The sequence below is a fragment of the Benincasa hispida genome, chromosome 11 (genome assembly GCF_009727055.1).
Source record: "Benincasa hispida cultivar B227 chromosome 11, ASM972705v1, whole genome shotgun sequence".
Taxonomy (NCBI): Eukaryota; Viridiplantae; Streptophyta; class Magnoliopsida; order Cucurbitales; family Cucurbitaceae; genus Benincasa; species Benincasa hispida.
In genome coordinates, this window is record NC_052359.1 from 54,653,271 (window position 1) to 54,671,654 (window position 18,384).

General features: G+C 38.5%; 2 protein-coding genes across 6 annotated transcripts; both read right to left on the reverse strand.

The window, feature by feature from the left end:
- Positions 1-548: 548 nt before the first annotated feature.
- Positions 549-2,159, reverse strand: LOC120091479. 5 transcript variants are annotated; one of them, XR_005485719.1, is made up of 6 exons: positions 1,877-2,150; positions 1,697-1,757; positions 1,367-1,533; positions 1,223-1,283; positions 969-1,091; positions 549-891 (listed from the first exon to the last, which is right to left on the reverse strand). XR_005485719.1 is itself a non-coding variant. In XM_039049532.1 (6 exons), exons 1-5 carry the CDS (start codon positions 2,000-2,002, stop codon positions 1,075-1,077), a joined length of 429 nt encoding a protein of 142 aa, XP_038905460.1. In that variant the 5' UTR covers positions 2,003-2,159; the 3' UTR covers positions 549-891; positions 1,055-1,074. The 5 variants fall into 5 exon arrangements, 4 of the variants coding, with proteins under 4 accessions (XP_038905460.1, XP_038905459.1, XP_038905456.1 ...); XM_039049532.1 differs by having other exon boundaries at positions 1,055-1,091; positions 1,367-1,530; positions 1,877-2,159; XM_039049531.1 differs by having other exon boundaries at positions 1,055-1,091; positions 1,208-1,283; positions 1,877-2,153.
- A 14,556-nt stretch (positions 2,160-16,715) lies between these two features.
- On the reverse strand, positions 16,716-17,330 carry LOC120090762 (uncharacterized mitochondrial protein AtMg00810-like). The gene has a single exon (XM_039048471.1). It carries the CDS (start codon positions 17,328-17,330, stop codon positions 16,716-16,718), a length of 615 nt encoding a protein of 204 aa, XP_038904399.1.
- Positions 17,331-18,384: the final 1,054 nt, after the last annotated feature.

The window sequence follows — 18,384 nt, forward strand, 5'->3', positions numbered from 1 at the left end:
TAACACAACCGAGACCAATTCACATAAAGACCTATTCACAAACGTTATTATGATTAATGACCCACCCCACAAATATATGATAGTACACTACCGCATTTTATAACCTATCGTATTAGATATGGTCATATTTATCGTAGTCCTAACGCAATAGTCATCTCTATCACAATTTTTATTTATTTGTTTTTTTTTTTTTTTTTGTATTTTCTCAAATTTTCTCACAATTCGTTGTATTTTCGGGTGAGAAAAATGAAGATAGCGATAAAGATAGTAATTTAGGACTACCCATGGCCTAATGAGATAGGTTAAAAAATATGTAAGATGAAATAAAAACTTAGATTTCATGTGAGGTCAAAGTCATCCATCATAAAAATACTTGTAAATAGGTCATCAAATAAAAAAAAAAATCTTACTTTTAATTGGAGGTAGAATTTCAAAACGCAACCTTTTTTTACTTTAAAAGAATATATATGCTGAAGTTGGTAAAATACTCGTATTTTAGAGTTGAAAGCGGATTGCGTGAACAAGCATCATAAAACCAACCAAGCATATTTTCACCAATAGAAGAAACATCTAAGAATTTATTTGTTGGATAAGGTCATTAAAGTATAAGAAAAGATGAGCAGCACATGAAGATAAGGATAAGACTATATCCTATGCCCAAACTGTTCTAGATTCCCTTCTCTTCATATCCATTCTTACCAAATATATTTTATATACATGCTTCAAACTTGATAACCATGACTAGTTCTTTAATGGATGATTTAATAATAAGCAATAACATGTCCTTCATATTTGCTGCATACTACAATATCATCCTGTATAAAAATTTAAACCTCTATCATTGATCATCTCCATATACTATATTTATAGTAATAGTATGGTATCATGCACCTGCACCAAAAAAAAAAAGCATAAGAAGCAGGGAATAAGTGCTCTGAATAAAAGGATCAAATAGCTAATTAACTTGCATTTTGAGCTTAATATTTGCAGTTGACCAAAGGATTTGTAAATGTTGTTTGAAGGGTTTGAAGAGAACTGTCATGGAAAGTAAGACCTTAATGGTGGGTGAGATTCTCAGTAGTACAGAGACCCTGCATTTTTAGTAAATAATAGAAAGAAGATAAAAGAAACGTAAGTCGGTTTCCAATTTCTATGAAAAAGAAAGTAAATATTTTCAAAATTTTGGTTGGGATATTTAATCAAACACCTCATCGGCATCTACCTTGCCACCAATTTCCTCTGGAAGCACCACCAGAATCGTCCTCTCCCCCATCTCTCTTTAGCTGACAAAATCCCGATACAAATTAGAAGATTATTGTTCAGAGCAAACAATGGATGATTTTGTAGAAAACAATGCAACACTCACAGAGGAGTTGAATCCAGTTCCAGGGTTTTGGGTATAGACATCCCGACCACCATAGTAAATTGAAGAACTTAGATGACATGGGTCTGTTCTCTGTTCCTGATAAAACGAATCCATTTCTCTGCTTGATGTGCTCTGATTCTTGCATTCCTTATATTCCGAAGTTCCTTCTGAACAAACAAACAGGGTCAGCAATAACATCCCCAAAATTTGGCTAATTTAGGTGCAGATATGAGATACATTTCACAAAATTTCTCTCCTACACATTCAACAGCGTAAAACTAAGTCCAATAATTATTGTGATAGGAAGAGAAAAAGAGTAATGCAAGTAACCAGTTTTGAGGGAGCATGAAAAAGCTTTTGATTTGCCACCGACTTCGGAGTGCTGGGAGGCCTTCCCAAATACAGAAAACAAAGGAAACAGGCAAATGCCCAAATTTAAGTTAAAGCCACTGCTTAAAAGTGTATATACATATACAGAAATTAAAGTGGTTACAGCAATAAGAATAATACCTTGAAAGAAGATGAGTATATAGGGCCAAAAATGTGAGTAGAAGAGAGATCAGAAGTGTCTCTGGTCCCAAAGAGATCAGAAGTGAAGGAAAAAGACGACCCATCAGATGCTTTCTTCTCCGACATTTTTCAGAACTTCAATCACTTTCCGGTCGCCGGAAGTTAGACGGAGAAGGAGAACAGAAAACAGGGAGTAGAGATGGAGGGGATTACTGAAAACCATTGTATCGATTACCCACCTATTTATAGAAACAAATCGTAGCAACTCACCGACCTTTTCTATGCATAATTTTGTGACATCATATTATTAGATTAATATAAAATTGACTCACATTTTCAATATTTATAAAATTCACTAACCATTCTCTCCAAGTTGGAAGGCCAAATTTCCTTAAGCCATTTGCCATACTAAAAAATAAATTTTGAACTCATAAATGATAATTCAATGATATGGTAATAGACATGTAGTCCTTCTCTAAAGTCGAACATTCAAATTTATATATATAATTTAAAATAATGATAATAATAATTGAAATTTGAATTTTCAGAAAAAAGATTGGAGAAACTAGTATTCTATGTAACTGCTACAAATTGAATGCCTTCAATGTTCAATCTAAGATTTGTCAACTGACATATCTATATATTATTAAGGAAGGACAAGTAGGCTACCAAATCAGAGGAGTAAATACAGTCACCTTGCCCACGTCACCGCCTTTCCAAAATAATCAAATTACAGAATTTGTTAAGAAGGAATTTTGATGGTTAGAGGCTACCCATTTATAGTCGGTCATCTATACGTGTTCAATTATTATTTTCATTTTTTATTCTTTCCCAAATTAGGGATTTCCTTGTATAAATTGCATCATTCTATATAAAAAATATACAGAAGATTTCAATGAGCAATTCCCTTTTCATTATCTATTTGTTTCTTATTTTGGTATCAGAGAAAATATGGCCAACGCCAATCCTACCAAAAGCTCAGTTGTGAATTTCGACGACCACAGCTTTGGCAACCCACCCCTAAACCAACTACTCAACCAGATCACATCTATAAAGTTGGATCAAAGTAATTTCTTGCTATGGAAAAACCTAGCTTTTCTGATACTTCGCAGCTACAGACTTAAAGGTCATTTAACAGGACAAAAAGTTTGTCCTCCTATGTATCTACAGACTATCGTCAGGAAGAGTTCCACCATCGAAGCAGCAACATCCATAGGAATTGTCGCATCTAATGGTAGTTCCAGCAATGCTGGATCTTTCTCCTCGAATGCTCGAGAGGTAAATCATCAATACGAAGTGTGGATGGCAATAGACCAACTTCTCCCTAGATGGTTGTACAACTCTATGACGCCCGAAGTGGCAGTCCAGGTTATGGGGTGTGCGTGTGCGAAAGATCAGCAGTTGTTCGAAGTTCAATCCAGAGCTTAAGAGGACTATCTTTGGCAAGTCTTCCAATCGACATGAAAACTAATGTCGATAACTTCGAACAAGCTGGAAGTCCAGTTTCCACTTAAGATCTAGTGTCACAAATTTTGTTAGGGCTCGATGAAGATTATAATGCCATCGTAGCCACGATTCAAAGTAAGATGGATATATCCTGGTATGATATACAATCTGAACTTCTCCTATTCGAAAAATGTCTTGATCATTAGGCAAATCAGAAGAACATAGTAGGCTTCAATCAAAATACCTCTATAAACATGGCAAATTATAGGAGCACAAATGAGAGTAACAATCAGAATTCATCCAACAATAATCAGTCCTCAAGCGAAAATCAGAGAAGTGACGAGGACTACAGAGGACGTGGTCAAGGCCGAGCAAATAAACCAATGTGTCAAGTATGTGGAAAAATGTGGCACACTACCTACTTTTGTTACAATAGATACAACAAAGAGTTTGTGCCAAATTTTCTCCAGAATAAGGGAGGTGGTTTTAATACACAACAATGCAAAGAAGCCCCATAAAATCAAGCTTCCTTTCTCAAGATGATAATAAATTTCTTGCCAATCTTGAGGTAGTTGTTGATCCAAATTGGTATGCCGACAGTAGGGCTTCGAGTCATGTGACTACCAACTACAACAATCTTGCCAATCCCAGTAAGTATGGAGTAAGCATTCTGTCAAAATGGCAAATGAAAATAATCTAAAAATATCTCATGTTGGTAATGCATATTTAAGTGATGGTGAAAAAGTGTTGGAACTTAAAAATATGTTGTGTGTTCCTGATATTGCCAAAAACTTAATCAGTGTATCTAAACTCACTAAAGACAACAATGTCCTCATTGAATTTTATAATGATTACTACCTTATTAAGGACAAGGATAGGGGGAAACTATGTTGAAGGATGCACTTAAAGATGGACTCTATAATTGGATAATGTTGTGATCAAGGTAGATGACAAGGGAAATTCTGCTGCCAGTAAACATAAATAACAATCTGTCTACTCTTGCCTTTTCTAATTCTACTGTGCCTGTTAATAGTAGAGTATCTAAGATGGTTTGGCATAGACGTCTTGGTCATCCATCATAAAAAATATAAGATTCATTCATCAAAAGTTGTAATCTGCCTGTCAAAGCTAATGAAGAATTGATGTTTTGTGAATCTTGTTGTTTTGGCAAAGCCCATGCTCTACCATTCTCTATCTCAAAATCAAGAGCTACTAAATTATTTAGCCTTGTGCATACTGACTTGTGGGGTCCTACTCCCATCTTATCCACGGAAGGATACAGATATTATGTTACGTTTATTGATGATTATAGTAGGTACACTTAGATTTACCCACTACGACTGAAGAGTGATACACTCATAGCATTTCATCACTTTGTTGCCATGGTAAAAACCTAGTTCAATGGGGTGATCAAGGCTCTTCAATCCGATAATGGAGGTGAATATGTTGAAGTTCATCAATATTGTCATCAACAAGGCATTTCTTCACGATATTCATGTCCATATACCTCGTCTCAAAATGGAAGGGTTGAACACAAATATAGACATGTGGTTGACACTGGATTGACGTTGCTAGCACAAGCCGTTTTACCATTGTCCCATTGGTGGAATGCCTTTACATATGCAGTCTACCTCATCAATAGTTTGCCAGCCCCAGTTCTTCAAGGTAAGTCCCCTATTAAATATTATTTAAGAAACAGTTGGATTATGGCAACTTGCGTATATTTGACTGTGTATGTTTTCCTTGTTTACAACCATATAACTCTCATAAATTTAGCTTTTGTTCTGAGAAGTGTGTCTATCTTGGGCCAAGTGTGAATCATAAAGGTTATAAATGCTTAACGAAGTCAGGAAAAGTGCTCATATCTAGACATGTTATGTTTAATGAAAATGATTTTTCATTTAAGATTGGTTTTGCAGAGAAATAGACAGTATCTACTCCATTAGGAACTCCAGATACTTGGCTTCCTTTGCCCATAGAAACAACACCCATCACTAATTCTCTTCCAAGCTCACCTTCCCCATGTTGTCCTCCTACACTAAATGACAATCCACATTCCTCATTGCCCATAGATACTGAAAATTCCTCACCGTCTCCTCCACCAACCTCACCCATATTGCCATAAAACAATCCTACAGACTCACAACAAGCTCAAAACAATTCACAACCCTTGGTCTCTACTACCAGCCTTTTATCTAAATCCCCTGCTCTATCCCTTGACCAACAACCTCCTATTTCGCATTCTATGGAACCCTATTCTCCCTGACCACCTATCAAATTACTTACATATCCTATGATCAAGAGAGGGAAAATAGGCATCTTCAAGCCAAAGGTCTTGACAACTCAAGTATCGAGGGATTGGTCTCTTACGGAACCAACAAGGGTACAAGATGCAATCAATACCCTCAATGGAAAAAGGCTATGAATGTTGAATTTTCAGCTTTGATGTAAAACAATACTTCGATTCTTGTACCTTCGGATTCATCTATGAACATTGTTGGCAACAAGTGTGTATTTCAAATAAAAAGGAATCTCAAGTATCATACAGTGTTACAGAGCTAGATTGGTGGCTAAAGGCTTTCATCAAAACCCTCGTGTGGACTTTTTCTAGACTTTTAGTCTAGTATTCAAAGCATCAACTATTTGGATTGTCATTTCTCTTGTTGTATCAAAAGGATGGATACTATGATAACTTGACTTCAACGATGCTTTCTGAGTAGACCCCTTAAGGAGAATGTCTATATGAGCCAACCACAGGGGTATGTGGACTCTAACTACCCAACCTATGTCTGTAAACTAAATAAGGCAATGTACAGTCTGAAACAGGCTCCTCAAGCATGGAACAACACATTAAAGGAAGTCCTTGTCTCTTGGGGTTTTCATAATGCCAAGTCTGATCCCTCAATGTTTATATTTCGTAATGGTTCAATCTTACTTCTGCTATTAGTATATGTTGATGATGTCATTGTGACAGGCAACAATACTGCATATATTGAACGAGTGATAACATTTCTTAATAGTCGGTTTTCCCTCAAAGATTTGGGAATCTTAAATTACTTCTTGAGTGTGCAGATCCATTATTTTGAGAATGGTGTAATTTTAAATCAAGAGAAATATATGGATGACTTACTCAATAAACTTGGCTTTCATAACTTGAAACATGCGTCGTCCCCCAGTGTAATGAATGAACAATTATCCATATTAGATGGGCAACCTACTGAAGATCCATTTCTATATCGTAGCACGATTGGCACCTTACAATACTTGATAACCACACGACCCGACATCACATATGTGATAAACTAGCTCAGTCAGTTCTTGAAGCAACCACAGATGTTCACATGCAGGTTGTTAAATGTGTACTCAGATACATCAGTGAAACAAAACAATTTGGATTGTTTTTTCAACTTGGCTCGGATCTATCAATTACAGCACCTTCTAATGCTGACTGGGCAGCAAGTGTGGATGACCGAAAATCTATAGCAGCCTATTATGTCTTTGTTGGTGGAAATCTAGTATCGTGATCAATCGGTTGTAGCTCGGTCAAGCATTGAGTCCGAATATAGAGTCGTGGCTCATGTCTTAGTTGAAATAGTTTAGTTGCAACAATTGTTAGGGGAAATTGGTCTGTCTCCGACATCCACTCCAGTCTTGTGGTGTGACAATTTAAGTGCTAGGGCCTTGGTCCTCAATCCAATGTTCCATGCTCGGACTAAGCACATTGAGATTGACGTTCATTTTGTACGAGACCTGGTCCTAAAAGGACGGTTTGATGTGCAATACATACCATCATCCGCCCAAATAGCAGACTATCTTACAAAGTCATTAACACACACTCAGTTCTTCAACTTGCGCTCCAAACTCGGTGTAGTTGCACTACCCTCTCATTTGAGGGGGATATTGAGGAAGTTGAAGAACTGAGAAGTAAAATAGGTTGCCAAATCAGAGAAGTAAAATCAGTCAGCTTGCTCACGTCACTGCCTCTCCAAGATAATCAAACAACATAATTTGTTAAGAAGGAATCTTGATAGTTAGAGGCTATCCATTTATAGTCTACCATCTGTACGTATTCAATTATTATTTTCATTTTTTATTCTTTCTCAAATTAAGGGATTTTCTTGTATAAATTGCATCATTCTATATCAATAATATACAGAAGATTTCAGTGAGCAATTCCTTTTTTATTCTGTATGTTTCTTATTCTATTAACTAATAATGATTGATTGAAATTCAAGCAATTATTATCAAACACAGTTCAATAACTTCTTAAATTGGCAAACAATTAAATAACTATGCGTTTTGTAATTAATTTTCAAATTTTTGTTTCTATATCAACCCTAAAAAATTTGCTTCTTACTCATCTATTTATGGATAGAATATTGATTTGATAGTTTAACGTATCCTTCAACAAATTAAACAAACATTAGGATATTGTTTTAAAAAATATATACATCTTCTAATAACTATGTTTTTGTGAGTATATCAGTTATGAAAATGAGGATCGATCTTTCGATTCCTAAAAATAAAAAAAGTTGTGTCAATCATCGTTGAGTTAAGTTCAATTTAATTATTAATAACGATTCGATATATATATATATATATATATATGACATTGAGATATTTTTATGATTTCTCCCGTATGACATGCAATGGTGTAAAATTGTAAGGACATTTTTCAAATAATTTATCCTTTTTAACATTAGTCGCATATTTTAGGCTCTCAAAAGGGATAGAACGGTGCAGGGGCATTACGGCATTGCCATTGGCATGCAGAATGCTTGAGTTTACAGCACTCATTCTCAAAAGAATAAATTACGCGTCGCTTTCAAATTTTCAACATTAATCTCATTCATTTTATTACAATTATTTTTTAGAAAAAGAAATAATTATTGCATGTTTTCGGTTATATGCGGATTAGACCTTTTTTTCCTCCGTTCATTAATAATAATAATAATAGAAAAAGGTATTATTGCATATTTTTGGTTACATGCGAATTAAAGCCGGTCATTGACATAAATTTTATCTTGCCTTTGTCGCGTTATCCTTTTATCCTATCGGACCGTGTGTAACCAAACTCTCTTTCATTAATTCTTTATTTCGTCGGTGATGTGATTCATTACTAACCCCTTCATCCTGTTCTCCAATAATATGTATTATTGTTTATTCTTCAAATCTACCTAAATCTCCTTCTATGGACACCTTTCTTCGGCTTATAATTGGAATCCCCTTATTATATTTAACATAACTACCTATTACCTTGTATGTTATGATCACTTGTTTAAGCCCTGTGCTAATTTTCAAATCCATATAATCTATTGTGTTTTGAGGAATTGAACTATGGTTTAAACTCACTTTTGATTATAATTAAAGTGGAGATTGAGAAAGTTGGTATGAAATTGGAAATAATGTAATGAAAGTGATCTTTATTATTAGTTTAGAAAAAGAAATGAGGTATGATATATGAGTGAAGAGGTGATAATTTGTAGGTAAAAGAAAGAAGTGAGATTATAAAAATTGAAATGTAAATTTAGCATTGGTATAACTAAAATATGTCAAGTGTGAAAACAAGATTTGAAATGAAGGGAGAATCTGCTTTATAGTAAAGAAAGGGAAAGAGGGTCAGATGGTAGATGGAAAATGGGGTGTAATTGGAGGGGATGAAGAAGGTTAGCCACATGCATGATTTACAAGTGTTCAACTTATTTCATTTCACACTCACATGCACTGTCTCTCTCTCCTTTTAAAACGCATACTTACAAAACCCTATCTCTCCATCGTTCTATTCCTCACCCTTTCTATCAAAAATCACTTTCATTAATAGGTGAAGATAGGCAAAACCCTCTACAGCGAGGAGCATTAGATTTATTGTGAGTATATACCTAAGAGTATTCAGCTTGAATATTCTCAAAAACACTCAGCACATGTATTCTTTTATTCAGAAGGGCTAACCCTAAAAAATAGACAAAAGCACACTATATATGATCAAATAGCTATATATGATCCTATTTGAGAAGATCTTCAAGAAAAAAAATTATTGTTTGCAAGAATAGGAAAGCAAACTACCAAATCTATGATACACGCTGATAGATAAAGAAAAAAAACTTATGCCAAAATATGCTCCTCATGGAACATTATATTTGACACAATACAAGATATGTTGCTCAAATTTTATTTGTAGTAAAATCAGTCGATCATACAACATTGATAACATTAGTGACATTTTTTGTTTCATTTTCTTTGAAATGTTTGGTTGATTTTTTTTAACGATATAAAGAAAATACCAACTCACTCATCATATTGATATCAAACTTATAAAAATATAAAAATATCAATACACGGTGAATGTTGATATAATTAAATTTATCTTTTATCTATGGACTTGAGGTTTTTTTTTTTTTTTTTTTTTGGTGAATCGAGGATTTAAGAAACGTAGTCATTGCATAGGAAAAGCTAGAGGAGTAGGTGGTGGGCATGGCTATGGCTTGGCGTGGTCGGTTTGTGAGTTTCAATGGGAGAAATTAGGCCACACACATAATCGCTCTTTCGGGAGCTTCTCTTAGCGATTGTGTGGCACTTTGTTCCCACTCATGAACAAGTCAGCCAACTCGAATACGGACTGCCGGGTGGCACACCGAGTGCCTCTCGCAACCTCCACCCCCGTTTTAGGGAAAAACGTTTTAGAAAAATGGGTTTGGAGAAAAGGTTTTCGTAAGCAGGTTTTGTGAGTGTGAATAAGAAAAAGAAAGATTGTAGTAGGCTAGAAAGCAATAAGCACACAACAGCTTTATAGAGTACTACTCCGGGTATGGGGAAGTGATGATTAGTCTTATCCCCATATAGTGCATTCTGACAAAAAACCAACTAGCACCCTTGCATATGAAAAAGGGCGAGTGGTCACTTACAATGGAAATATAAAGAAAGCAACTAACTAAGCTAATACAATACATGATATGAAAGTACGCTAGAAAGGGGTTGGATCGGGCATGCGGCCATGGGCAACAGGCCCTGGACAAGCATGACCGTGACATTCTCCCCCACTTAATTGGTTGACGTCCCCGTCAACCGCACTTGTTCAAAATCTGCGATGGCTGGAGCTGCATTCTTCAAATCTTCGGCCCGCTCCCAACTGATCTCTTCGTCGGGGAGATCCTTCCATTTCACTAAGAACTCTGTCAGTTCTCGTCTGGGTCTTCCAATACGGCGCGTACGTTTATTCAGGATTTGTGCAACTTCTTTCTCAGCGGAATTCTTCATCGTGATCGTGGGCGCCTTAGCATATTTCGTTGTTCATCCTTGGGATCGGGATGATCGGGCTTTAGGATACTCACATGGATGACAGGATGAATCTTCATCCATGAGGGTAACTGAAACTTATTTGAGGTTCTCCTGATTTTCTCAATTACCTCCACTGGACCTTCATATTTCCTTACTAGCCGTTGGTCTCTCTGGCCTCGAAAATGAAACTGTTTCGGTCGTAGCTTGATCAGGCTTGTCCCCAGCTTGAAACTCGAGGGCCCTCCGCTTCTTATCGGCCCACTTTCTTCATCCTTCTTGACGCTCTTTTCAGGTAGGCGCGAGCTATCTCAGAGATTTTACTCCACTCTTTATTTGAAGTTATGTGCCTGAGGACTTTTGCCTGCATAAAGGATAGTCCACCAAGTGTGGCATGAGTGGCTGTCTTACCGCACACCACTTTGAAGGGCGTTTTTCTGGTCGCGAAACTCTACTGGCTATTGAAGCTGAACTGAGCCACTCCTTAACAACTGGACCCAGTTCTTCTACTAGCGTCGATAAAGTGACGCAGATATTTCTCGAGCATACTGTTGAAGGGTTCCGTCTGGCCGTCAGTTTGGGGATAATAGCTAGAGGAGATATTCAGTGTTGACCCCAATATTTTGAACAATTCTGTCCAAAATTTTCCCAGTGAATCTTCTGTCCCGATCGCTAACAATGCTCACGGGGATGCCCTATAATTTCACGAGGTGTTTGAAGAACAGCTGGGCAGTCATCACGGCTGTGCACATCTTCGGCGTTGGGATGAAAGTGGCATATTTTGAGAACCGATCATTGATAACAAGGACGATTCGAACTCTCCCACCTTTGGGCAAATGGGTGATGAAGTCGAGATACACACTCTCCCATGGTCTAGAGGCATAGGTGGGGTTCCAGCAGACCCACTAATTTCGCCCTTTCGACCTTGTCTTGTTGGCAGACAAGGCAAGTCTTGGTAAATTGCATGACATCGTCTCGAAGGCTTGGCTAGTAGTAGCCTTGTTTCAAGAGGGCATAAGTCCTCTGCCAACTATTATGTCCTGCCCACAGTGTGTCATGACATTCCTTCAACAACGACCTTCGTAACTCCCCGGATCTGGGGATGTAGAGATGATTGCCCTTGGTGTATAGTAGATCGTCTTCCACCCGAAACTGGCGTGTCTTCCCCTCTTTGGCCAACTATACGATGGCCTACGCCGCTGTGTCGTTTGTCAAGTGAGTTTTGACAATTTCTCGTACTGTTTCACTCAACGTACTTGCTTGTAGGCGGGCGAACATGCATAGGGCCACATGTTCGCTCTTTCGGCTAAGAGCATCGGTCGCTTGGTTACTTTTCCCCGGTCTATGTTCGAATTAGAAGTTGAACTCCGCTAGACACTCCTGCCACTGTGCCTGTTTCGACAACAACTTCGGTTGGTTGAAGAAGTGGCAAATGAAGTTGTTGTCGGTCTTGACCACGAACTTGGCCCCCAAAAGATACTGTCTCCAAGCCCTCAAGCAGTGAACTACTGCTAACATCTCTTTCTCGGAGGCGGCATACCTTCGTTCGGCATCATTTAGTTTCCTACTCTCATACGCGATGGGGTGTCCGTCTTGGAGGAGGACACCACCCAATGCGAAATCAGAAGCATCAGTCTCGACTTCAAATGGCTTGGTCATTCGGTAATTTCGAGGATCGGCTCCTCAATCATCACTTTCTTCAAGCCCTCAAAGGTGGCTTGACATTCAGGAGTCCAGCTCCATTGGCTATCTTTCTTAAGCAGTTCGGTTAATGGCCCTGTTCTTCTTGAGAATCCTTCTACGAACTGCCTATAGTAGTGGGCTAGTCCGAGGAAAGATTGTAGTTCGATCACGGATGATGGTACCCTCCAGTCTCTGATCGCGGCCACACTCAATCACGTGGCCGAGGAAATTTATGCGCTCTTGGGAAAATGAGCACTTTTCTCTCTTTACATACAACTGATTTTTCCTTAGTTTTTCGAAGACTAGTTGGAGGTGATGTCGATGGTCATCCAACGAGGCACTATAATGTCATCAAGATACACTACGACGAATTTGTCGAGGTATTCATGAAACACTTGGTTCATTAAGGTACAGAAAGTTGTTGGAGCATTGGTGAGGCCAAAGGGCATCACGAGGAATTTGAAGGCTCCATATCTCGGGACATAGGTCGTCTTAGGTTTGTCTCCATCAGCAATTCGAACCTAATAATATCCCGACCAAAGGTCCAGCTTCGCGAAATACTTAGCGCCGTGAAGCCGATCAAATAAGTCAGTAATGATAGGAAGGGGATATTTGTTGTGGACTGTGAGCTTTTTCAAGGCCCGATAGTCGATGCAGAACGGGAGGCTCCCATGCTTCTTCTTGTGTAAAATTACTGGGGCTCCGTAAGGGGCCTTTCCCGGTCTGATAAATCCAGCATCTAACAATTCGTCTAACCGTTTTCTGAGTTCGGCCAATTCTGGCGGGGCCATCCGATATGCATTCTTGGCGGGGGCTTTGCTCCTAGTAACAACTCGATCTCATGGTCAATCCCCCTTCGTGGGGGTAAGGACTTGGAAAAGCTTTTAGGCATGACATCTCGATACTCTTCTAAGACAAATAGAACGTCTCGGGGGATCTTCTCTTCTGTGGTTTCAACTGATTCTATCAGGATGGCCATGAACGTGGGTTCGTCGCGGGCTCGACCTCTTTTCAATTGGAGGGCTGAAATCATTCTCACCCCATTTGGCTGCTTGATACTGGCTTGAACTATGGTGGGTGTAGATCCGGTAATGACTAGACATTTGGCGAGGGGCATTGGTATAACTTTATGTTTAAGTAGGAACTCCATCCCCAATACCACGTCAAAGTCATCCATCTTGAAAATCACGAAGTCAATGAGGCCCTTTCAGTCTCCTAACTTCATTGGAGTTCTCTTCGCTATCCCCGTAATCGATAGGGCTATAGAATTCACAGCTTTCATCTTCCATGCATCTCTTTCCCAGGTCATGTTCAGGCTACGGGCTTCCGTTTCAGTCATGAAGTTATGGGTGGCCCCAGAGTCGACAATAGTGCTCTTGGCTGATCTTTGGTTGACCCAATCGTCCACATACATGAGTCCTCTCTCTAGTGGCTTCGTCGCCTTTCCCATTTTCTTCTGGAGCGCAGATAAGAATTTCAATTCCCCCATCCTGAAATTCTCAATTTCTGCAGCTGGCTCGATTACTGTCTCCCCTAGTTCAGCCTTGTCTTCTGAGCTAGAGGCTAATATGGCTTGAAAAGCATTGAACGCGGTATGATTTGGACATTTGCCCACCCTGTGTGGCCCTCTACATATGAAACAAGATAAGGGGCGATTGTAATTGTTATGCTGTTGCGGCGGCCCCCGCCGTTGTTTCTTGATCTCGGTTGGGATGGTTTACAGTCCCTCCTGTATTCTTGTCTCCTCCTCCAGATCTGGGAGGACTGGAACGACTGTTTCTGTTTCCCTCATTTGAGGAAGTTGACTGTTTCCTCACATCTTGCGAGTCAATGCTAAAATCGTATAGTCGTTCAGCTGCCGCATAGGCAGAAGGGAGATCCTGTACTCTCTGTTCATATAATTTTGATTTCGCCCACGGTTTCAGCCCTTCGACAAAGCAAAAGACCTTGTCTTTCTCGAACATATCTCGTATGTCCAACATGAGTCCTGCAAACTGTCTTACATAGTCCCTGATGTTACCTGTTTGCTTCACCTCTCAGAGTTTTTGTCGAGCCAAGATCTCGACATTTTTAGGGAAGAACTGCGAGCGAAGTTCTTGTTTCAATCTATCCCAAGTATCAATTGTAGCCGAGTCTTTAGGAAACGGATACTATCCGGGACCTTTCTCAGGTAGAGCATTTGCTCTTCCATCTCTACCAACCTATCCACATGGGACTTGTTCAGGTTCTTCGTCGCTGACATGATCACTGATCTTTCCCTCTATGAGCCGACTTGGCTCTGATATCAATTGTCCCAATCGCTCTTTCGGGATCTTCTCTTAGTGATTGTGCGGCACTTGTTCCCACTCACGAACAAGTCAGCCAACTCGAATACGGACTGCTGGTGGCACACCGAGTGCCTCTCGCAATCTCCACCCCCGTTTTAGGGAAAACGGTTTTAGAAAACGGGTTTGGAGAAAAGGTTTTCGTAAGTAATTTTTGTGAATGTGAATAAAGAAAGAAAGATTGTAGTAGTCTAGAAAGCAATAAGCAACAATAACAGCTTTATAGATTACTACTCCGGGTATGGGGAAGTGATGATTAGTCTTATCCCCATATAGTGCTTTCTGAACAAAAAGCCAACTGGCACCCTTGCATATGCAAAAGGGCGAGTGGTCACTTACAATGAAAATATAAAGAAAGAAAACTAACTAATCTAATACAATACATGATATGAAAGTATGCTAGAAGAGGGTTGGATTGGGCATGCGGCCATGGGCAACTGGCCCTGGACAAGCATGACCGTGACACAAGACACCCACACACCCAATTCCCAATTTGCTCATTCCCAAGATGTCATATCGTCTTTGTTCATTGTATTCTTGTTTTTTCTATTCCTTCAAAGCATTCCAGTTTTTAACTTATAACTGATAGATGCTACATTATATGGTCAAACGGGGAATGGCAGCCTTAAGCATTTGTCGTATATCCAAGGAGAATTTTACATTTTTTCCCCTTTACGTTACAACTAGATCTATTAAATTTACTTTAAAAAAATTGTGAATAGCTCTAAAATTTAACCCTCATGTAACAATGAAAAATGTTGGAAAATACCTCCACTTCTACTGTAGAAATAAACAGAAAAATAAGAGAAATTAAAATAAAGCAATAAAATTGAGAATACAATAATTTACGTGGAAAACTCCCAATTCGGAGAAAAATCATGGCCCATCAAAAAGAAATCTACTATGTGAAAATTTATTACAATCACATAGAATAATTCTCTCCCCATCCCAATTGTAAAAGCACTCTCTCAAAACCTTTGACTACTTACACCATTTTCTCACTCAAAAACTAGAGAATCCATAAAAAGAATTTAACTAGAGCCAGCACAATTAGAAAAGATAAAGAGACGGAAACTGTATCGTTTACCTCTTCGTTGTGTACGATCGAGTCACGCGGTTAAATGATGTAAGACAAACCTTATCGTTTACCTTGTTGTACTAAGCGATGGAGCCTCGGAGACTAAGCAATAATGAAGTGTGATATCGTTTACCTTATCATTTATCTTGTCATACTAAACGATGGAGCCTCGAAGACTAAGTGATAGTGAAGTGCGATATCGTTTATCTTATCGTTTACCTTGTCGTACTAAGCAATAGGATTCTGGCACTACACGATAGGAAGTATCGTTTACCTCTTCTTGTATACAATAGGGTTTGAGCGCTACACGATGGAGGTTGTCATCTACCCTTTCGTTGTACACGATGGACTTTAAACGCTAAACAATGAATGATATATTCAATCATTTAGCTGATCGTTGTATACGATGAAGCCAAATTACTAAGCAATAGATAGAGAGATTTTAACTTTGCCTCTTCGTATTCTTCACATTCAATGAAAAGGGGCAGCATTCCCGATTTATACACTATTCCCTATTTTAGGGATTCAAAGAATTAAAATATTATATACTAAACAACTAATGAAATGAGAACACATGGGCCAATAGATAAAGAAAGAATATTTGTTTGTTATCACCAATCCTAACAGAAATTTGGAGCACTAAAAGGAATAATTCTTCATGACTCTCCACAGTGACATGGCAACCTTCAGTTGATGCGTCTTCTTGACTCCTCCTTGGTTGCTGATGTGGCATTTTCTATAACATCCCCCCTCAAACTTATGGAGAGTTCAACTATCCCAAGTTTGAACCTTAAGTTGAAGAATTGAGAGTGTGTCATTGGTTTTGTGAGGCAGTCAGCTAGCTGATCCGATGAAGGAACATACCGAATTTCAAGTTTCCCTTTGAGGATTAGATCTCTAACAAAGTGAACATCGATTTCAATGTGTTTGGTCTGAGCATGGAAAACTGAGTTGTTGGCTAAGGCCCCTACACTCACATTGTCACACCAGATGATTGGTTTCGCTGAATAAGACTACTGGATTCACTTAGTAGTTGTTAAAGCCAAATAATTTCTGAAGTCGTGTGGGCAAGGGCTCGATACTCTGACTCAGTACTTGATCGAGCTACTGCTGTTTGTTTCTTTGAGGACCAGGAGACAAGATTTCCACCAACAAATACACAGTATGCAACTACTAACTTTCTATCATCAATATTTGCTGCCCAATCTACATCTGAATAAGCTGATACTTCAAGGGAATGACTTGGTTGAAACAGTAGGCCATAGTTCTTGGTGCCACTAATGTATCGAAGAACTCTCTTTGTTGCTTGCCAGTGAGCATCTGTAGAAGCTTTGAGGAATTGACTAATATGATTTACCATATAAGTGATGTTCAGACGGGTGTTCGTTATGTACTGGAGTGCTCCAATTGTGCTTCTGTACAAAAATGGGTCAGTGAGAGGAACTCCATCATTGATAGATAGATTTTTGCCTAAGTTGTTGGGTGAGGCTGTAGATTTCAGATCTGAAAAGCAAATCCTTTGTAACATATCATCAACATATTTCGACTGATTCAATATAAAACCATGCTCCAGATATTGAACTTGGGTACCTAAGAAGTAATTCAGCTTTCCTAGGTCTTTGAGAGCAAACATATTATCCAAGGTAGCCATTAATCGAGAGATCAAATGGTTGTTATTTCCTGTAATTATTACATCATCCACGTAGACAAGGAGCAATATAGTTGAACCTTTTGAGTTAAGTATAAACAATGATGTATTTGCCTTTGAGTTGGTGAATCCTCAGCTAATTAAAGTAGTGGTGAATAGATCATTCCAAGCCCGAGGGGCTTGTTTCAGTCCATATATAGCCTTATTCAATTTACATACATGATTAGGGAACTTAGAGTTTACATACTCGGGTGGTTGATGCATATAGACATCTTCTATTAATTTTCCATTTAGGAAAGCATTGTTGAAGTCAAGCTGATGAAGAACCCATCCTTTGGAGACAACAATGCTTAAGACAACTCTGATTGTTGATGCTTTGACCACTGGGCTGAACGTTTCAAATAAATCAATTCCAGGATGTTGATGAAACTCTTTGGCTACTAGACGTGCTTTGTATCTTTGTATTGACCCATCCGGATTTGTCTTTAGTCTGAAAATCCATTTGTTGCCCAACACATTGAAGGATGGCAATGGAAAAACTGTCACACCCCCTCCCTAGCCTTAGCCCCCAAGACTTGGAAGAGAGCATGAGAATACACCAGTAGTATTCCAAGACAACATTTTAATTTAACCATCCCCCCCCCCTCCCCATCCATCTATTAAAGACTTTAACATGTTTACAATAATCTAACTTTCATACATCTAGTTCAATTTCCTATATTCTTTATCACATGATCCGAATCGTGCCCTGAGAATTTACCAAGTTCTGGTGTTTGTGTGGGTTTGTAGACTTCTTCCTGAATGCTCCGCTTTGCCACCTGGGGGGGGGGGGATATAAGAAAAAATTTGAAAGAGTGTGAGCTACTAAGCCCAATGAGTGGCGCTTTTAAAATAATAATCATTTTGCAAAACATATTTTTGGGAAATCAATCACATAATCACAATTCCAGTATAATTTATGCATGATCATGTGTACAATCATTCAATCATCATCCTCCAGTTCCATGCTATACTTTGCATGTTCATATCATGGACATATTATCAATCATAACAACTT